We start from the raw sequence: 22500 nt of genomic DNA, 5'->3' as shown, positions 1-22500 counted from the left end.
GAAAGAATATATATTCAAAGATTTGTGGCGCATTTAAGAAAAATAATCATGCTATGGTGATCAATTGGCTCAACAGCGGCGGTCCAGGGACCACCAGTGGTCCTCATTTAAAAGATAGCGTTAGTAACCAAATGGACCCTTATGAACTCTCAAGAGTTCCAATTATTGTTAATCGTCTACATCAGGAGTTCCCAAACTTCTTTGACTTAAGGCTCATACATAGTCTGGATTTACGGTGGTGGGGTGACCACCGAACTACAACATGACGTCACTGAGCCGCGGTGAAGAGCAAACCACCGCCACCGCTCCAGCCCTTCTCTCTGTTTTTACTCACCACCGCTCAACGTTATTTCAGCTCTGGTGGTCACCTCACCACCGGAGCGGTGGTCACCTCACCACCGGAGCGGTGGTCACCTCACCACCGTAAATCCAGACTATGAATAGGCCTTTAGTACCCCTTGACCACTGTGTTCTGTTCCTCTACTGATGACCAACACACTGACCTCTGTGTTCTGTTCCTCTACTGATGACCAACACACTGACCTCTGTGTTCTGTTCCTCTACTGATGACCAACACACTGACCACTGTGTTCTGTTCCTCTACTGATGACCAACACACTGACCACTGTGTTCTGTTCCTCTACTGATGACCAACACACTGACCTCTGTGTTCTGTTCCTCTACTGATGACCAACACACTGACCACTGTGTTCTGTTCCTCTACTGATGAACAACACACTGACCACTGTGTTCTGTTCCTCTACTGATGACCAACACACTGACCACTGTCTTCTGTTTTTCTCTCGCAGATGAAGAAGATTTCCTCAAATCCTCCTCCAGCTAAATCAGCCAAGACTCCTCCAGGTGTGACAGGTTCTTTTTTCTCTCTCTCTCTCTCTCTCTCTCTCTCTCTCTCTCTCTCACTCACTCACCCATTCACTCACTCACTCACCCACATTCTCCTAAATGTTCCCCAGTGATCCTGACTGTAATGGTGCCTCCTCCTAAATGTTCCCCAGTGATCCTGACTGTAATGGTGCCTCCTCCTAAATGTTCCCCAGTGATCCTGACTGTAATGGTGCCTCCTCCTAAATGTTCCCCAGTGATCCTGACTGCTCCAGCACCCGAGCCCAAAGCCAAGAGAGTCCTCCTGGGTGAGTTATACATCAATCCATTTTCGGGGCGGGAACCTTAAAGGAAAACTTTCGTTTTTTTTCAACCAAGGTTCATGTTTTAGGTTGTCATTAGAGAAAGTATCATGTTACGCTTTAGCTGTTGAAAAAACAGCAGATCTACAAGCTCGTACGAGCTTGCAGGTCTGCTAATTTTGAAAAATCGTGAAAATGTGGAGGATATCTTTTGGATATATATTATTTCCGAGCGAATGGTTTTTAACTAAAATCTTTGCTTCGGGGGGGGAGGAACTACATTATTTTGAGATTATTTTGGCGGCGGCCAAATAAATAAATGCTACGGTTCCTTTACATGAAACAGTTAGAGAAACACTGACAATTTATAGAATCGTCCTCAGGTCTAAATGAGTTAATGTAAAACAGCCCCTCCTCCTGGGAGCACCTGGAACTGTCTGACACCGTGACCCCCCCCCCCCCCCCCCCCCCCCTCACCTTTCCTTTGACCCCTCCCCCCCCCACCTGCTGTCCAATCAGAGGAGGCTCCTCCCCCTAAGCTGGACCCTATAGTGGAGATGTCTGAGGAGGACAGAGGTACCCCCCCCCCCCCCGCATGCCCTCTGTGAATAATTCTAGTTGGGGAAATGTAGCTAAATCTGTGGCAAAACAATCTGCAGAACTAGTTAGTGTTTACCACTAGCTTTCTTCACAAAAGGTGTCTACTGTCAACACCTCAATTTGTTCCAACCAGGGGGGCAGTCAGACAGATAATTAGGATTAGAGTGCCAACCCTAACGAGCGAACATTCGAACCTTGAATGTTTGGGGACAGCCTTAACGCAGTGGATATGGACGTGTTTAGTCCGAGGAGTGTTTTTTTTCTCTTGCAAAACAAAATGCTTGCAGTGCATTCAGAATCATGAAAGCCCCCCCTAGCCCCCCTAGTTTGACACCTAGTCATATGTGACCTAGTTTGACACGTCACATGACCTAGTCATATGTGACCTAGCCTCGATACCCAGTCTTTCATTTCGTCTGCGCGAAAAATGAAAGCCTGGAGGAACGCATTGGCTGCCTTGGTCTAGAAGTGGAAGTCAACGCTTCCGGGTGGGTGTCGCTCCAAATGATGTGACGTAGCGCTTCACTAGGTGGGAGAGGAGTGGCCAGGGCTGACGGACAGATCGGTGAGATCCAATCAGGGCGTGCGCAAATCTCAGCCGCGACCCACCCCCTATAGACCAGAAACGTAACACGTTAGCTCGGGCTATATGTGACCTAGTTTGACACGTCACATGACCTATAGTTTGACACGTCACATGCTACTTAACCCGTTCAGGCCCGTTGAACCCCTATTGGTGTTTCAGGCATTACGTCATACTTTAGCTGTTGGGAAAACAGCAGACCTACAAGCTCGTAGCGCGGCACTCAGCCAACGTTTTGAGCTCAAATCTTTGCTTCTGGGGGGGGGGGAGACGACGACAAGATATTTTCAGATGGGGGGTCAGAGGTCAATTACTTCATATAGGTTGTTGATGGTAGCCCAACTCTCAGCAGCCGTCACAGAGTTTCCACCATGAAGGGAGTTGGCTTGGAACAAATTGAGAGCTGATAGATAATAGACACCTTCATCTAACACCTTCATGACGAAATCTAGTGGTATAACTACCAGTAAGACGCGCAAACGCGGGAAGCGAACGCAGCTGAGACCCTGCAGATCATGTCTGTCTGTCTGTCTGTCTGTCTGTCTGTCTGTCTGTCTGTCTGTCTGTCTGTCTGTCTGTCTGTGTGTCTGTCCCGCTGTTACTGTATATGTGGACCTGGCCCCTTTTGTGCCCATATATGGAGCTGAGTGATTGTGTTGATGCAACACACTCCATATTTGGACGTATAGCGGGACAGACAGACAGACACACACACAGACAGACACACAGACATGATCTGCTAGGTCTCATAGTAAGTGCTCACTGCGTTCTCAATCACTGCGTTCTCAATAAGCATTCATTTAGCAGATGTGACACAATCTTCGCCAACTTTCCCCGAACTATTCTCTCTGCCGATGCTCTCTGCATGATCCAAGTAAAATGATGCATGCCTGCATGCACTGCACGTCTGTAGTGGAAACTGGAAAATCCATGAACCCAGACATGGTGATTGATGTAACCTTTTTATGATAGAAATGGTATCTACAGTATAGGCCTAATGGATGCAATTCAGCATGGTTGCTAAAAGTTGCACGTTGAGCAATTTGAGTTATTACTAGCATAATATCTGACCATGCCATTAAAACCCATTCCGTACTGGTTGGAACAACGTGTTCCTTCCACGCGCTACGTCCAACCAGGGAAACTCCCCCCTGTCAGGTGTAAAGGAGCAACTTGGACACTCAGGCATGAAGGAAGCATGAGTTCAAGTCCGTTGCTCTCCCCTTGTCCCCCATATATGGGGACTAGGTTGGTGGAGGGTGTGTAGAGCCCAGGATCACAGTAGATGATTGACACAGGGGTGAAAAATGGGTTACAAAATCGTGGGATAAAAAATATATAAAAAAAACATTCCGTACATAGGACGTTGCCATACGTCATAGCGTCACCTATACCGACGTGTACACAGGACGTCTGAGGACGTCCTATAGAGCGCCGCAGTTCCCACCCACTTTCAGAAAAGCGAGTGGCCCAGGAAGTGGAAGCCCCATGCATTCTCCCATCGGCACTTTTAATATAATTTATTTAAAGACGGTTACGCCGCGGACAAAGCCAATTCGGATCGTGACGAATCATGACAATGAACACAATATTTTGGGACGATCAAATAATTTATAAGACGAAAAGAAAGTCAGGAGACAACACACTATTTGTTTTGTTTTTCGTCGAGATAAGAATATTCAGATTTTTTTTTTTTGTCAGTTCGCCTTTCGGCTGCCGTATGCCCCGCTCTGGGCTCATGTTAGCTTACCGTTGACTTAGCTGTCAGCGCGGCGGAAAGAATGACTCGTCTCTCCTAAGCCAGGGCGCTCTCCGTGGTTCTGAACTGGCGCTTCATTTCTGCTCCTCAATATGAACGCTTTTTGGATCACATATCGTATAAATTAAAATGATTACAACGTAAGCTAGACATGTAAAGTAAACTTTTTTTTTTAGTAGATCGTTTCCGGGTCGTGGCTTTCAGAGTAAAAGCGCTCGGACAACTCCGGCCACCCCAGAGCTCCTATTTTGAAGAACTTCCGGCACCGATTGCGTTTACATCCTATATTTATATTTCAAGAAAACAGTCAGGATTTAGAATTTAGAAGACATTTGCGGAATCGTTCCCAGGTCAAAATGGGTTAAGTAGCATGTGACGACATATGAAACTATTAAAGGGCTTTTCATGATTCTGAATCCATTCCAAGCATTTCCTTGGGCTGAATTCGGGCCATATCGACCTCATCACATTATGGCCGTTTCCCTCCCAAGGAGTGTTCTGTGTCCTCAGTGTGCATGTCCATTCTGTCCATTATGTCCACTATGTCCATTATGTCCATTATGCTTCTCGTCATATCGTGGCCTTTCTTAGCAAACAAGTAAGGCCACTGGTTTGTCGGGGTGGTGTTGCAGTCTATTGTTTGATAACACTCGCGTCTCTTCTTATATACTCAATCACTCACGGAGATCCGAAAGTTGTAGTTCATCACAGACATATTTATTTCTCCGTCAAAAATAAACAAAAATAAACGTATACTTTGAGCATATCTAATAAAACAATAAAGAGCCTGTGAGCGCGGTCAACAAACTGTGAGCTTCCCCGTCTGTGTCACATTCTCTCCCAGCAGGGAGTCACCTGTCTGTCATTGGGTGCCTATAGCACCTACAAATCATTTTACAAAAGGGGAGGGGAAACCTCCATTCAGTCCATCATCAAATTCATAGCTTAATTATAATAATTAAATGACCACAAAAACATAGTTCATAGAGCAGGCAATAATAAATCTGAATAAATACAAAATCATGAATAGAAAATGGCTCCAACACGTCATGACGGTTGCTTTGTCCACGCTCTCTCTACGTCTCTCACGCGACATCACATTCGTAGCAGGTTTTTCCCCCGACGTGACGTGTGTTCTTTTGGATGTGATTGGCTTGACTCTGACGTCGTGTGTGCTCGGATGTGATTGTGTTTGGTTAGACTGACGTGCGCTCGGATGTGATTGGCTCCCTATATAGACTCGAGCAGCATCTCCGAACGACCTGCGGCGAAGAAGAGGTCGGAGAGGTCAGAGGTCAGACGTCATGGGGTCATGACGGCCAACGCTCTGAGGAGGAACCACCCGAACATCAGGAAGGAACTCAGACCCGTCCTGGAGAACGCTCTGATGGAGAAGATGGAACACCTGGGGGTGAAGGTAGGTACTGCAGGCTCTGACGGAGAAGATGGAACACCTGGGGGTGAAGGTAGGTACTGCAGGCTCTGATGGAGAAGATGGAACACCTGGGGGTGAAGGTAGGTACTGCAGGCTCTGACGGAGAAGATGGAACACCTGGGGGTGAAGGTAGGTACTGCAGGCTCTGATGGAGAAGATGGAACACCTGGGGGTGAAGGTAGGTACTGCAGGCTCAGTAGAGAGGGGAGGAATTTGTAGGAAATCAGTTTTATGGTCAAGTAGAGATGAGAGGGAACTCTGTTGAGTTCAGTTAGTAGGAACTCTGTTGAGTGAAGTTAGTACGGATCCGTCCCGTCTCTTCCAGGGTTATAGGGTTAGTAATACCTCAACAGATCCGTTCCGTCTCTTCCAGGGTTATAGGGTTAGTAATACCTCAACGGATCCGTCCCGTGTCTTCCAGGGTTATAGGGTTAGTAATACCTCAACAGATCCGTTCCGTCTCTTCCAGGGTTATAGGGTTAGTAATACCTCAACAGATCCGTCCCGTGTCTTCCAGGGTTATAGGGTTAGTAATACCTCAACGGATCCGTTCCGTCTCTTCCAGGGTTATAGGGTTAGTAATACCTCAACGGATCCATTCCGTCTCTTCCAGGGTTATAGTGTTAGTAATACCTCAACGGATCCGTTCCGTCTCTTCCAGGGTTATAGGGTTAGTAATACCTCAACGGATCCGTTCCGTCTCTTCCAGGGTTATAGGGTTAGTAATACCTCAACGGATCCGTCCCGTGTCTTCCAGGGTTATAGGGTTAGTAATAACTCAACGGATCCATTCCGTCTCTTCCAGGGTTATAGTGTTAGTAATACCTCAACGGATCCGTTCCGTCTCTTCCAGGGTTATAGGGTTAGTAATACCTCAACGGATCCGTTCCGTCTCTTCCAGGGTTATAGGGTTAGTAATACCTCAACGGATCCGTTCCGTCTCTTCCAGGGTTATAGGGTTAGTAATACCTCAACGGATCCGTCCCATGTCTTCCAGGGCCAGAGAGGTCTGAGCAGCAGGCAGCTCCGTTCCATCCTGGCTCGCCTGCACTCCGACAGGGAGAACACGGCCAGGAGCACGCCCGACTACTGGCTCCACCGAGAGGCCGTGAGCCGGGCCCTGGAGGCCCGGGTGAGGCAGGGAGCCAGGGACCAGCACCAGGGGACCCGGGACCACCACCAGGGAGCCAGGGACCACCAGGTGACCCGGGACAGCCATCCCACAGAGCCCAGGGCCAGAAGGTCGCCACAAGGTAAAAAAAAAAAAGTCCATTTCAACTAAAGCATCTTTGGGAGTTCACCCTAGCCTGACACTCAGACTGAAAGCCCCCCCCCCCCCCCCCCCCCCCTCTAAATGCATAGAGACGCAGATGTTTCCGACAGCATATTGATCGGAAACCTCAATCCAAACCTAACCCTAACCGCAAGCACGGGAGCAGCGCATGTCCCCCCGCTGCGGATCGGATCGTTGACCCGTCGGCTAGAATGCTGTCGGAAAAAAGGCCGCCTCCCGTTAAATGACGGGATTTTTCCATATAATTAATCGATCATTTCAGAAGCAAGAGCTTCAAAATGTCTTCTAAATCTAGTCACCCAGGCCTGCAGTAGGCTATGCACTGGACACATGTCTTCTAAATCTAGTCTACCAGGTCTGCAGTAGGCTATGCACTGGACACATGTCTTCTAGATCTAGTCAACCAGGCCTGCAGTAGGCTATGCACTGGACACATGTCTTCTAGATCTAGTCTACCAGGCCTGCAGTAGGCTATGCACTGGACACATGTCTTCTAGATCTAGTCTACCAGGCCTGCAGTAGGCTATGCACTGGACACATGTCTTCTAGATCTAGTCTACCAGGCCTGCAGTAGGCTATGCACTGGACACATGTCTTCTAAATCTAGTCAACCAGGCCTGCAGTAGGCTATGCACTGGACACATGTCTTCTAGATCTAGTCAACCAGGCCTGCAGTAGGCTATGAACTGGAGACATGTCTTCTAAATCTAGTCTACCAGGCCTGCAGTAGGCTATGCACTGGACACATGTCTTCTACATCTAGTCTACCAGGCCTGAAGTAGGCTATGCACTGGACACATGTCTTCTAAATCTAGTCTACCAGGCCTGCAGTAGGCTATGCACTGGACACATGCCTTCTAAATCTAGTCAACCAGGCCTGCAGTAGGCTATGCACTGGACACATGTCTTCTAGATCTAGTTTACCAGGCCTGCAGTAGGCTATGCACTGGACACATGTGCATGACATTATTTCAGTTCCAGGGATATTTAAAGATTTGCAGACCCCCGATTTAATGGCATTTCTATCTCTGGTACCCCAATTTATATTGTAAAACCACTGTTGATGTAACTCAGAGAGTGTACAAATGGAACCATTTGTACACTCTGAGTTACAGACCCATAAGGGTCCATTTGGTTTCCTAACTACCTCTAATTGAGCTGGGGACCCCCTGAAACTCCCTCAAGTACCCCTAGGGGTCCCCGGACCCCCACCTTTCAAAGATACCCTTTCTAATAACAACCATAAAACATGAACCTTGGTTGGAAAAATAAAATAAAAACTAAAGTTGTCCTTTCTATCAAGTCTAAGATATGTTTACACACTAATCCACTGTGTGTGTGTGTGTGTGTGTGTGTGTGTGTGTGTGTGTGTGTGTGTGTGTGTGTGTGTGTGTGTGTGTGTGTGCGTGTGTGCGTGTGTCTCTCTGTGTGTGTGCGTGCGTGTGTGTGTGTCTCTGTGTGTGTGCGTGTGTCTCTGTGTGTGTGTGTGTGTGTGTGTTTGTGTGCGTAGCCTCTCAGAGCAGACCCCAGACAGGGGGTCTACGGTCGGGCCATGTGACCCAGGTGGTCCAACAGGTGGTGCGGACCCCCCAGCCGGCCCCGCGGGCCAGAACCGGGCCCCCCGCCCCCACCAAGACCTCCACCCCCCACAGCCCCGCCCCCACCAAGACCTCCACCCCCCACAGCTACAAGACCGCCACACCCAAGTAGGCCCGCTTCTTTACTTTACTATCAGTGCCTGGAAGTGCTTCAAAATAGGAGCTCTGGGCTGGCCGGGGGGTTGTCTCAGCGCTTTTAATCTGAAAGCCACGACCCGGAAACAATCTACTAAAAAAAAAGTTGACTTTACATTTGCTAGCTTACGTTGCGATCGTTTTAATTCACTGTTACGTTCTTAGCTTACGCATGTTTCATGATAAATGCTTTTATGCCATTTGGCTTCCCTTTCAGGACGTCTCCTTTTAGTTCAGAGGACGAGTCTGAAGAGGAAGACGAGGCCAGTCTGGGGGGCCCCGCCTCCAAACCGGCGGGCCCCGCCTCCAAACCGGGGGGGCCCGCCTCCAAACCGGGGGGCCCCGCCTCCAAACCGGGGGGCCCCGCCTCCAAACCGGGGGGCCCCGCCTCCAAACTGGGGGGCCCCGCCTCCATTCTGGGGGGCCCCGCCTCCAGGCAGCAGACCCAAGCCAAGCAGGTAAGCCCCTCCCCCCCTGACTACATTTTAACGAGGGTTAATCGGGGGTGTTAAAATTGAACGCCCGGGGTTATTTAATCCAGTGTCGGTAGGACCAATCAGAGGCAGAGGCGTGTCTATGCTCGGTGTCGGTAGGACCAATCAGAGGCAGGGCGTGTCTATGCTCGGTGTCGGTAGGACCAATCAGAGGCAGGGCGTGTCTATATGCTCGGTGTCGGTAGGACCAATCAGAGGCAGAGGCGTGTCTATATGCTCGGTGTCGGTAGGACCAATCAGAGGCAGAGGCGTGTCTATGCTCGGTGTCGGTAGGACCAATCAGAGGCAGAGGCGTGTCTATATGCTCGGTGTCGGTAGGACCAATCAGAGGCAGAGGCGTGTCTATGCTCGGTGTCGGTAGGACCAATCAGAGGCAGAGGTGTGTCTATGCTCGTTGTCGGTAGGACCAATCAGAGGCAGAGGCGTGTCTATGCTCGGTGTCGGTAGGACCAATCAGAGGCAGAGGCGTGTCTGTGTTCGGAAAGGTAGAAAAGATCCACGCGTCTTTGACCCACAAATCAAACAAGCCCCTCCTCCTCCCCCCCCCCCCAGCAGGCCACGCCCCCCGGCGGCGCAGTGACGCAGACGGCGGTCACCACTCTGGAGAGCGAGGAGGAGTGGTCTGACGAGGGGGCGGAGCTTCAGGAGCTCCGCCTCCCCCCGCCGCAGACCGGGACCAACCGGAGGACAGGTCAGTGCAGTGTGGTGGAAAGTGACTAAAGTACTTTTTACTTAAGTACTGTACTCGAGTACAATGTTGAGGTATTTGTGTACTTTACTTCAGGTGTTCCCAAACTTTTTTGGACCAGGTACCCCTTTTGGGGTAGATATTTTTCCAGGTACCCCCTCATCCTCGCAACACGGAAAACAATATATTTACAACCACAAGCAGTGTTTCCTGCAGGGAAAAGCTTTGGCATGGTGCTGGGCACAGGCCGCAATTTTAAATGTAGACGTCTAAATGTATACAGACGTCTAAATGTAGACGTCTAAATGTGTACGTCTAAATGTAGACGTCTAAATGTAGACGTCTAAATGTGTACGTCTAAATGTAGACGTCTAAATGTAGACGTCTAAATGTGTACGTCTAAATGTAGACGTCTAAATGTGTACGTCTAAATGTAGACGTCTAAATGTAGACGTCTAAATGTGTACGTCTTCTCTTATGGGGGTCCCTGGCATATCTTTTCAAATGGGGGTCCACAGGCTAAGTAGTGTCAATTTGGGGGTCCTTGACATGAAAAAGTTTGGGAACCACTGCTTTAAACACTTTAGCACTTTATGAACATGAACAAAATAGATGGGTCCCCCCTGGAACTCCCTCAGGTACCCCTGGGGGTCCCCGGACCCCACTTTGGGAACCACTGCTTTACTTGAGTGTTTACAATTTGCAGTACTTTTACTTCTACTCCACTAACATCTCGGAGACAAGATTTGTACTTTTACTGAAAACTACAATGATTTGAAAACTTTAGTTACTATAGTTAAGATTTTCATTTTGAATCCTGGTCTCTATACTGCCTCCCCCTGGCCAGCCGGGGCGCCTGATGGAGGGGAAAGGAACTGGTTGGAATAACATGTTCCTTCCACGCGCTACGCTCAGGGACAAATTAGCCATAGGGCCAGTTGGGCCGCGGCCCAGGGGCCCTTGGCTCCCAGGGGCCCTTCGCGGGAAACTGGACCGCGTCGCGCAGTACTGGGTTTGAGGCACTGACAAGGGCCCCTGGAGACCGGCCTCTAACACCCCCCAGAATGGAGGTCCCCTACTGGGGACCCCTTAAAGTGGGCCCTTTGAGGACCAATTTCAAATGTGTGTGGGCCCCTCCTCTGCTCTGTATTCTCCCTCGGTCTGAGCCTCAAACGCAGCGCAGGCTCCTGGGGGCTGGGGCCCTACAGGCTGGGCGTCAAAGTGGGCCCTTTGAGGACCACTGCTCCACCGTACTGTGAAGCAGTGGTCCTCAAGGGGCCCACTTTGAGAGGTCCCATTGAGGAGGGGCCACAGGGGAGCCTGAAACACAGCGCAGGATCCTGGGGGCTGGGGCCCTACAGGCTGGGCGTCAAAGTGGGCCCTTTGCAGACCACTGCTCCACCATACTGTGAAGCTGTGGTCCAAAGTGGGGCCCACTTTGGAGGTCCCATTGAAGAGGGGCCACAGGCCGCCGGGGGCCTTGAAGGCTGTAAGTTAATGGGAGTCACTCCCACCCCGTCCCTGACCACCAGGAGTTATAGGTATATCCTGAAGCTATAAAGACTAGAAATATAATGGATTATTATGTTGATTACTTGTTTCAGGCAGATGCAAATATTAATATGTTGTTGCCTCAAAATGCTCAAATATATTATGAATAATTAAATATTGTGATTTTTTTTGTGCAGCACCAAAAACTTTATAGGCTATCATCACTTATTACTTTAAATAAATGTTGTCATAATTGTTGAGAAAATTACATATTTTGTATTTGTATTTTGTTACCCTTATTGGCCTTGGACCTTAGTGAAATGAATAAAATTATCAACAGAGAAATTTCGTCAAAATTCTGCTAAATATGACATAAATTAAACGCCATTGACATTGAAGGGAAAATGTATGTCATATGTAAACGAGCAAATCAGCTAATCAATCACAGGCAACAGGCATTCTGATTGGCCAGTATGAGATGATATCTGATGTATGATGACAAGAGCGCCCCTCACTTAACATGGGTGTGATTTTTCTTTAATGAAGTGATATGAGGTAGGGGTGGAAATAATATGTCAAAATATTATATCACTATCTTTTCAGCAATTATCACAAAATAGTGATATTCATCATATCATTGTTATGTTTGTTTTCATATAATATATATAATCAATTTGTTTTATGCTAATACTTTGTAGATAGATCGATAGTAGCTCTGTTCCATACCTCTAATACGTGCAACACATTAGAGCTATGGACCAGAGCTAGATAGATAATATGTTGCTCATGGATGGATAGACAGGCTATCCGTTTTTATCCTGCTATCATGTTAGTGTGACATTCAGACAGTGCAGAGGCTGCTCGATGGTGAATTAGTATTGTAACATTCTCCTTGGCTTTGACTGACTGACGGTAATATTAATATTATAATTAATTAATAATATAATTAATACGGTAATCCAGCCAGTTCGGTCATTCGCATTATCATTTACGCTGGGCACACGCTTTTGTAAGCAAACGCTAAACAAGGGTTGTTTTTGATAAACATCAATCCGTCCACTCCATGTGTGTGCTCGCGCGTGCGTGCACGGCTGCACGCTGTTTCACCCGCGTTTGGTTAAAAGTAAGATACGTTTAAACTTTGAACATTACAAACAAACTTTGCAAGCAATTCCTTCTGAATCTGTGCTATCATGCTAATGCTATGCTGCATGCCTTATCGCGCACCGGCGCACGGTCTCGCACTGTATTTTGTGTTCTCATCTGTGCGCTGTGCAAATTGCTAATAAAAACCTGATAAATGTTGCGCAGGGGGGGCCTCAAAAATGATCGGCCCAGGGGCCCTTGAGAGGCTAATCCGTCCCTGGCTACGCTACGTCCAACCAGGGAAACTCCCCCCTCTGTCAGGTGTAAAGGAGCAACTTGGACACTCAGGCATGAAGGAAGCATGAGTTCAAGTCCGTTGCTCTCCCCAGGTTGGTGGAGGGTGTGTAGAGCCCAGGATCACAGTAGATGATTGGCACAGGGGTGAAAAATGGGTTACAAAATCGTGGGATAAAAAATACAATTAAAAAAAAAGATTTTCATTTTGATTAAAAGACATTCATTAATGGTGTCTGTCTGTCTGTCTGTCTGTCTGTCTGTCTGTCTGTCTGTCTGTCTGTCTGTCTGTCTGTCTCTGTCTCTCTGTCTGTGTCTCTCTGTCTCTCTCTCTCTGTGTCCGTCTGTCTCTCTCTCTCTCTCTCTCTCTCTCTCTCTCTCTCTCTCTGTCTCTCTCTCTCTCTCTCTCTCTCTCTCTCTCTCCAGGTGATCGTCCCAGAGCAGTAGAGCAGGGTGTCGGCGACAGAGGACATAAGAGGCCAGCGGGGGGCGTCAGGGTGCTGCCAGACAGGAAGGACGTGGTGCAGGAACTCATGGTGAGTCTTTTTAACTTAAAGTCTTAAGTTAAAGTCTTAAATAATGCTTAAAACACCAAAAGGGGTTCCTGCCCAGAATGGGGGCTAAAACTACGGGGGGAAGTTATAGCTTGCCTTCCCGATGCAGACCACACCTGTATCTCATACAATGTCCAACACTGATGCCGCTGATGAGGCTATTAGTCACCTTTACAGTCAAAGCCAGAATACAGGTCCTTCCAACCAGACAATCTATATGTAAAGCGCCTTTGATAAAGGTCGCTATTTAAATGCACCATTTACCATGTACTAGGGCTGCACGATTAATTTAATTTTAATCGAAATCGCGATTTTTGAGATTTGGACGATGTCAAAAAATGAAAATCGAAAAATCGTTTTTTCCCTTTAACTAGGGTATTTACGGTAAATCTCTCTCGCACTCGCCTGCAGGCTGTCGGGCCTACCGTAGTTCTACTTCCTCCTCCCTCTGCCGCGCAGAGAGAAAACCATGAAAGCAGCGATAGTAGCATGTCTGCCAGGGGGAGCGATAGGTCTGCCAGGGGGAGCGATAGGAACGAGGATTTAGTTGCTAAAATAGGCAAGACAAATGTCTGTCGTCTGGAAATGGTTGGGCTTCTCCGTTTCAGATGTGGAGCATACACTAGTCTTGGAACTACTCCGCGGTGTAAAAAGTCTCAATGGAGGGGGCCGATTTGACGTGGGAGGGGAGTGCGTTCCAAAGTTTAGGGGCTACAACGGAAAAGGCTCGGTCGCTTCTGGACTTCAAGCGGGTCTTCTTTGTGACCCTGAGGTTTAGCTGGCCCTCAGACCGCAGTGACCTAGTAGGAGTATAAACCTCAATAAGTTCAGACAGATAAAGAGGAGCCAGACCATTTATAGATTTAAAGACAAATAGAACCATTTTTAAATCCGCTCCACCAGGGAGCCAATGAAGGGAGGCCAAGACAGGTGTGATATGCTCACGTCTGCGAGTCCCTGTGAGCAGACGAGCGGCTGAGTTTTGGACTTTAAGTACCAGCGTCTTAAGGATGCTATTATACAGCTTGGCTACAGATGTAAACTACTTGTGTTCATATTTGGAAGCCTCGGTAATGTCCATAAATCAGTGGTGAGGGGCCTGCAGATTGACTGTAATGTCCATAAATCAGTGGTGAGGGGCCTGCAGATTGCAGGCATGCCCAAAAAGCCGAGAGCTGATCAGGCATCGGCAAAACTCTGTTCAGTGTCTGCAATAATTGGCGGTCGACCATATATGGAGAAGGCGATGCTTTCTGTACCCGTGATCTGTTTCCTGAAGCACTTGTTGTAGAGTTTTATCAAGTTTGCGCATCCACTATTGTTTGTGTTCAAGAAATGTCTTGTAAAATGTGAATACAAATAAAGATGTGTGTGTGTGTGTGTGTGTGTGTGTGTGTGTGTGTGTGTGTGTGTGTGTGTGTGTGTGTGTGTGTGTGTGTGTGTGTGTGTGTGTGTGTGTGTGTGTGTGTGTGTGTGTGTGTGCAGTGCACGGACCTGGAGGACTGCAGCGACTGGGTCTCCTCTCTGGAGGACGAAGCTTCTAAAGCCCTGAAGAAGAGTCTGGACTCCAGCAGCACCAGCGTGTGGGGAGCGTCCACCGAGAGGATCCAGAGATCTGGTGAGTTTAGGAGCGTCCACCGAGAGGATCCAGAGATCTGGTGAGTTTAGAAACCTCCACCGAGAGGAACCACCCATCTGGTGAGTATAGGAGCGTCCACCGAGAGGAACCAGAGATCTGGTGAGTTTAGGAACCTCCACCGAGAGGAACCAGAGATCTGGTGAGTTTAGGAGCGTCCACCGAGAGGATCCAGAGATCTGGTGAGTTTAGAAACCTCCACCGAGAGGAACCACCCATCTGGTGAGTATAGGAGCGTCCACCAAGAGGAACCAGAGATCTGGTGAATATAGGAACGTCCACCGAGAGGAACCAGAGATCTGGTGAATATAGGAACGTCCACCGAGAGGAACCAGAGATCTGGTGAGTTTAGGAGCGTCCACCGAGAGGAACCAGAGATCTGGTGAATATAGGAACGTCCACCGAGAGACTAAAATGTGTTTTTGGCCTTGATGCCGTCGTAATGACAGTTTTTACACTTGCTGAAAAATAGCCGATCTGCAAGCTCACAACGCGTCGCGCTGTGAGCTTGTAGATCGGCTATTTTTCAGCATGCAACCAATTGTAAAATGACTTGTACTGGATCTCTAGTCCACCACTAGCCCCTTCCTACTGGATCTCTTGTCCACTACTAGTCCCTTCCTAGTGGATCTCTTGTCCACTACTAGTCCCTTCCTAGTGGATCTCTTGTCCACTAGTCCCTTCCTAGTGGATCTCTTGTCCACTAGTCCCTTCCTAGTGGATCTCTTGTCCACTAGTCCCTTCCTAACATTTTAGTCTAGTTTTTATTTGTTGACAGAATTGTCAGTATATTTAGTCTTAGTTTTAAGTCACCGTAGCTTCAGTTTTCATTTAGTTTCCATTTAGTTTTCATCAGTGAAAAAAAGGCAGTCGACGAAAAAAGTTAGTTTGAAAAAAGTCTTTAGTTTTAGTCGACGAAATCAACACTGGGGTCGGGTCGGGCCTGGTCGGGTTCTAATCAACGCTGAGGTCGGGTCGGGCCTGGTCGGGTTCTAATCAACGCTGAGGTCGGGTCGGGCCTGGTCGGGTTCTAATCAACGCTGGGGTCGGGTCGGGCCTGGTCGGGTTCTAATCAACGCTGGGGTCGGGTCGGGCCTGGTCGGGTTCTAATCAACACTGGGGTCGGGTCGGGCCTGGTCGGGTTCTAATCAACGCTGAGGTCGGGTCGGGCCTGGTCGGGTTCTAATCAACGCTGAGGTCGGGTCGGGCCTGGTCGGGTTCTAATCAACGCTGGGGTCGGGTCGGGCCTGGTCGGGTTCTAATCAACGCTGGGGTCGGGTCGGGCCTGGTCGGGTTGGGGCAGAGTTGGAGAACTCTAACAGGGAACCATCTCGTCCTCTCCACAATGATGTTGACTCATTAGTGAATGAGTTCATGGTTATCATCTCTCTGATCTGATGATATCTTCTTCTCCATCTTCATCATCTCTCCTCAGGTCCGACTGACGCGGGGACAACAGGAAGTACTCTGAAGAGCAGCCTGGTGTCTCTGAGCGACCTCAGTGACTCTGAGGACATCTGAGGGACATCTAGGAAATGATCTAGCTCGTTTTTTTATTGATATCGAGCTTGCTCAGTTAAGCCCGGATGTCACTTTAAAACCGTAATGTCGTTTCCCCGGACAGCGCTGGTTGGCAGGTATCAATACACTTTCAGACCCACATGGTGTACTCGATAAGCCCAAAGCTTATCGATACCGGGTACTGGATGAGCCCAAAGCTTATCGATACCGGGTACTGGATAAGCCCAAAGCTTATCGATACCGGGTACTCTATAAGCCCAAAGCTTATCGATACCGGGTACTGGATGAGCCCAAAGCTTATCGATACCGGGTACTGGATAAGCCCAAAGCTTATCGATACCGGGTACTGGATAAGCCCAAAGCTTATCGATACCGGGTACTGGATAAGCCCAAAGCTTATCGATACCGGGTACTGGATGAGCCCAAAGCTTATCGATACTGGGTACTCCATAAGCTTGTTATGGGGTTTTTCCCCAGGTATGGGTTATGGAGGGTTTTCTTCCAGGTATGGGTTCTGGAGCTCCATGGACATCTGGCGGTGACTGTGATTGGTCAATTGAATACTGTATTGGTCATCAATGTAAACCGAGGTACAGACTAGTCAGACATTAAGGCTAAAAGGATAACACAATACTATATATAATATAGAGCGCGCAAGTAACGGTGTCCGTCGAGTGCGTATGTCGCAGTTTGATGCGTACGTGCCGTGCCAGCGTGTGACGTAATGACTACGTTGTGCTTGATATGGCAGTGGTGTCAGATTACATACATGTATACATACATGTTGTATACATGTATACATACATGTTGTATACATGTATACATACATGTATACATACATGTTGTATACATGGGCATTACCTTTAATCCCCCCGACACTAAAACATATCGTCATTACGTCACCATCGAAAACCAACTACACTCTGGCATTGGGTCCTTTAATCCACATCCTTATTACGTCATCATTGAGAGCTAGTTGTACCAGTTATACCCTGACGTCATTATGCTGCTACGATACATACGCATCAAAAGGGGCATACGCAAAGTATAACCACAGTATACCGCTAATCAACTTACAAATTACATAGAGGCATTTCCTTTAAGCCATTTTGGGCAGGAACCCCTTTTGGTGTTAGCAATATGCTGTGCTTTAGCTATTGAAGAATTGCAGATCTACAAGCTGCTATTTTTTGAAAAATGGAAGAACGACTGACATAGAAACATAGCTTTTTCAGAAAACTGTCAGGATGTAGAAGGACATTTTTAGAATCTGATCTCAGGTCAGAATGGGTTAATAATCCACCCGACACTGATCGACATATACGTGAGATTTGAGAGTTCGTAGCGGTCGACAGTACTTGCGCGCTCTGCTTGCGCACTAGTAGGCCATTTATGGCCTACTTGAGTGCAACAAGCAAGTATGCACTCGACAGAGTGCACTTCTAGTTATTATTAATATTATTATCATTATTATTATTATTAGGGATGTCCCAAACACGTTAGTTATGCTCCCGATCCGATTCCGATCATTTGATTTTGAGAAAAATGCCGGTACTGATTTTTCCCGATATTTATATTTTTATACAACACTCATGACGTGTCACAATAGTGCACCAAAACAATTGATTGATTACAACAACAACAATAATAATAAAAAGAATATACAAATACTGCTGTAGGAATATAACATTTTTTGCTGTCATGTCTGTCATAGAGCACCGAAGTCTGACAATAACGCAGAGAAAGCTTGTTTATTTTTGGGCCACGACGCTTACATGAAACAGTTTTAAGATGAGCCTCATGTTATTCTCCATAGAGAAGAACCAGGGGATGAGCGAGTGACGTCAGGCCTTCGGCTGCCTGATTATGGCAAAACATGGGCTCCATATTGAGATCTTAATTCATTAAAAGTTAAAGTGAATCATATTTTCCCATTCAGCCAAGAAGCAGTAGGCTTACACGTGCTGGCTTACTGCATCGCATTGTTGTCTATGTGAGAAATGTAAATGTCACTCTAGTCTATAGTCTGTTGCCTTTAGAACTGAAGTCAAGTTAAAACTCTTATGGTGTTTTTAAAAACACCATAAGAGTGTTTCCACACTCACTCCAGAGGGCCACTATAGTTCCACACTCACTCCAGAGGACCACTATAGTTCCACACTCACTCCAGAGGGGCCACTATAGTTCCACACTCACTCCAGAGGGCCACTATAGTTCCACACTCACTCCAGAGGGCCACTATAGTTCCACACTCACTCCAGAGGGCCACTATAGTTCCACACTCACTCCAGAGGGCCACTATAGTTCCACACTCACTCCAGAGGGCCACTATAGTTGCACACTCACTCCAGAGGGCCACTATAGTTCCACACTCACTCCAGAGGGCCACTATAGTTCCACACTCACTCCAGAGGGCCACTATAGTTCCACACTCACTCCAGAGGCCCACTATAGTTCCACACTCACTCCAGAGGGCCACTATAGTTCCACACTCACTCCAGAGGGCCACTATAGTTCCACACTCACTCCAGAGGGCCACTATAGTTCCACACTCACTCCAGAGGGCCACTATAGTTCCACACTCACTCCAGAGGGCCACTATAGTTCCACACTCACTCCAGAGGGCCACTATAGTTCCACACTCACTCCAGAGGGCCACTATAGTTCCACACTCACTCCAGAGGGCCACTATAGTTCCACACTCACTCCAGAGGGCCGCTATAGTTACACACTCACTCCAGAGGGCCGCTATAGTTACACACTCACTCCAGAGGGCCGCTATAGTTCCACACTCACTCCAGAGGGCCACTATAGTTCCACACTCACTCCAGAGGGCCACTATAGTTCCACACTCACTCCAGAGGGCCACTATAGTTCCACACTCACTCCAGAGGGCCACTATAGTTCCACACTCACTCCAGAGGGCCACTATAGTTCCACACTCACTCCAGAGGGCCACTATAGTTCCACACTCACTCCAGAGGGCCACTATAGTTCCACACTCACTCCAGAGGGCCACTATAGTTCCACACTCACTCCAGAGGGCCACTATAGTTCCACACTCACTCCAGAGGGCCACTATAGTTCCACACTCACTCCAGAGGGCCACTATAGTTCCACACTCACTCCAGAGGGACACATTGCATACTGTCGTAGAGCAAAAATAGCCGATCTACAAGCTCAAAATGCGTCGCGAGCTTGTAGATGAGCTATTCTTTGCTATTATTTGATTTGAAATCCTGAATTATTTCTTAATTTCTAAATGCATTTATTTATACTTATATTAACTTTGCGAACTATATCCAAATATATTGGACACAAAAAAGACTAACATTTTAATACTAGTCATTGAAGAGCTGGAGAGACAGGAATATTCCCATTACTGAACACGTGTTCAGTGTTACTGAACACACACTATAGCAATTATTACTGTCACAATAGCTTTGTAATGCTACTGATGTTATGTTAGACTATATTTACATCAATATGTCTGGGTCCCCACCTACTCGCTCAGGGTTGACGTGTCACACCTGCAGTGATGGGAGGGGCACCAAAATGTGGTGTTTTGATTGGTTAATGGGGGCACTCCCTTAGTATAAAAGTGTATGTTTTGTGTACACATGACCTGATGAAGATCAAATAGATCGAAACGTTGTCAGTATTTCAATAAAGAACGTCTTTCTTATACCTGTGGTGCTCCATCCAATACCTACACCAGTTGTGATGCAACAGAGTTTGCTGTGACCGTTGGGGTGTGTGTGGGTGGTGTGGTCTTTGCCAAGACGGTGGATTGTGGTCCTGCTGTTATTTTTCATGTTGGTGTTTCTCTATATCTTTTCGTCCTGGGCATGACGTTAAACTGTTCCGTTCGAGAGGACCGGCGACCCTCGAATGTAAACAGCCACGAAAGGAGTTGTGATTTAGGGCTGTGTCGACCAATTTGGTGTGACGTGATCGGCTCCAGCTTGAGCAGGCATACTCTGCTGTAGAGAAAGACAGGGCCATGGGAGTTGCACGGATTGTTTGTGGGTCTGCACCCCACTTGGAGTTCACTAGTTTTCACAGGATGTTATTGTGGGTGTTGACCGTGGCTTTTGTGTTCTCCATGTGTTTTTTGAAGAAGAGTGTCCTGTCCAGTGTAACTCCAAGATACATGGGGTGGGTATGGTTGGAGAGTTTGTGACCATCCCAAGTGACGCTCGGTTATATTTTTCACGTCTCGGTTCCTCAGGAGGAAGCTGCATAGTTGGGAATGGAAAAAGTTGGAAAAATGACAAAAACGATGGGTTATAGCCCATGTTTTTTGAAATTTTGAAAAAAAAAGTTAGCCTCGTTTCTCATCATTTTGGACTGTGGGCTATAGCCCATATCGTACGGCATACTATAGCGCGCCGTTTTTCATCATTTTTGAGGATTTAAAAAAAAAATGACGAAATGACAAAAACGATGGGTTATAGCCCATGTTTTTTGAAATTTTGGAAAAAAAAGTTATCCTCGTTTCTCATCATTTTGGACCATGGGCTATAGCCCATATCGTACGGCATACTATAGTGCGCCGTTTTTCATCATTTTTGAGGATTTGAAAAAAATTACGAAATGACAAAAACGATGGGTTATAGCCCATGTTTTTTGAAATTTTGAAAAAAAAAGTTATCCTCGTTTCTCATCATTTTGGACCATGGGCTATAGCCCATATCGTACGGCATACTATAGCGCGGCGTTTTTCATCATTTTTGAGGATTTGAAAAAAATGACAAAAACGATGGGTTATAGCCCATGTTTTTTGAAATTTGGAAAAAAAAAGTTATCCTCGTTTCTCATCATTTTGGACCATGGGCTATAGCCCATATCGTACGGCATACTATAGCGCGTCGTTTTTCATCATTTTTGAGGATTTGAAAAAAATTACGAAATGACAAAAACGATGGGTTATAGCCCATGTTTTTTGAAATTTTGAAAAAAAAAGTTATCCTCGTTTCTCATCATTTTGGACCATGGGCTATAGCCCATATCGTACGGCATACTATAGCGCGGCGTTTTTCATCATTTTTGAGGATTTGAAAAAAATGACGAAATGACAAAAACGATGGGTTATAGCCCATGTTTTTTGAAATTTGGGAAAAAAAAGTTATCCTCGTTTCTCATCATTTTGGACCATGGGCTATAGCCCATATCGTACGGCATACTATAGCGCGCCGTTTTTCATCATTTTTGAGGATTTGAAAAAAATGACAAAATGACAAAAACGATGGGTTATAGCCCATGTTTTTTGAAATTTGGAAAAAAAAAGTTATCCTCGTTTCTCATCATTTTGGACCATGGGCTATAGCCCATATCGTACGGCATACTATAGCGCGCCGTTTTTCATCATTTTTGAGGATTTGAAAAAAATGACGAAATGACAAAAACGATGGGTTATAGCCCATGTTTTTTGAAATTTTGAAAAAAAAAAGTTATCCTCGTTTCTCATCATTTTGGACCATGGGCTATAGCCCATATCGTACGGCATACTATAGCGCGCCGTTTTTCATAATTTTTGAGGATTTGAAAAAAATTACGAAATGACAAAAACGATGGGTTATAGCCCATGTTTTTTGAAATTTTGAAAAAAAAAGTTATCCTCGTTTCTCATCATTTTGGACCATGGGCTATAGCCCATATCGTACGGCATACTATAGCGCGCAGTTTTTCATCATTTTTGAGGATTTGAAAAAAATGACGAAATGACAAAAACGATGGGTTATAGCCCATGTTTTTTTAAATTTTGAAAAAAAAAAGTTATCCTCGTTTCTCATCATTTTGGACCATGGGCTATAGCCCATATCGTACGGCATACTATAGCGCGCAGTTTTTCATCATTTTTGAGGATTTGAAAAAAATTACGAAATGACAAAAACGATGGGTTATAGCCCATGTTTTTTGAAATTTTGAAAAAAAAAGTTATCCTCGTTTCTCATCATTTTGGACCATGGGCTATAGCCCATATCGTACGGCATACTATAGCGCGGCGTTTTTCATCATTTTTGAGGATTTGAAAAAAATGACGAAATGACAAAAACGATGGGTTATAGCCCATGTTTTTTGAAATTTGAAAAAAAAAAGTTATCCTCGTTTCTCATCATTTTGGACCATGGGCTATAGCCCATATCGTACGGCATACTATGGCACGCCGTTTTTCATCATT

The 22500-nt window shown here is 46.7% G+C and overlaps 2 protein-coding genes across 6 annotated transcripts in view; one reads left to right on the top strand and one right to left on the bottom strand.

Annotated features, from left to right (window-relative positions):
- dzip1 (DAZ interacting zinc finger protein 1) overlaps positions 1-18576 on the top strand; it is a 49019-nt gene extending 30443 nt beyond the window's left edge. The window contains exons 11-21 of one of the 5 annotated variants that reach the window (XM_080793359.1): positions 810-864; positions 1104-1154; positions 1668-1724; positions 5329-5507; positions 6523-6778; positions 8330-8525; positions 8770-9010; positions 9599-9737; positions 13032-13141; positions 14645-14777; positions 16231-18576. In XM_080793359.1, the coding sequence (XP_080649485.1) occupies positions 810-864; positions 1104-1154; positions 1668-1724; positions 5329-5507; positions 6523-6778; positions 8330-8525; positions 8770-9010; positions 9599-9737; positions 13032-13141; positions 14645-14777; positions 16231-16316 (1503 nt within the window). In that variant the 3' untranslated portion in view covers positions 16317-18576. Of the gene's footprint in view, positions 1-809; positions 865-1061; positions 1155-1667; positions 1725-5328; positions 5508-6522; positions 6779-8329; positions 8526-8769; positions 9011-9598; positions 9738-13031; positions 13142-14644; positions 14778-16230 lie in introns of all 5 variants that reach the window. The other 4 variants (XM_080793358.1, XM_080793357.1, XM_080793361.1 and 1 more) reach the window with 4 other exon arrangements.
- Positions 18577-19657: 1081 nt separating this feature from the next.
- Positions 19658-22500, bottom strand: part of tfr1b (transferrin receptor 1b) — a gene marked incomplete at its 3' end in the record, with an annotated part of 50803 nt that continues 47960 nt past the window's right edge. Inside the window, exon 18 of the mRNA XM_080793253.1 lies at positions 19658-19672. Coding sequence (XP_080649379.1) covers positions 19658-19672 — 15 coding nt within the window. The remainder of the gene's footprint in view (positions 19673-22500) is intronic.

This window comes from Protomyctophum bolini (genome assembly GCF_963924005.1).
Source record: "Protomyctophum bolini genome assembly, chromosome: 21".
In the NCBI taxonomy this organism is placed as follows: domain Eukaryota; kingdom Metazoa; phylum Chordata; class Actinopteri; order Myctophiformes; family Myctophidae; genus Protomyctophum; species Protomyctophum bolini.
Note: the sequence above shows the minus strand (reverse complement) of the source record. Positions and strands in the feature narration are given on the sequence as shown.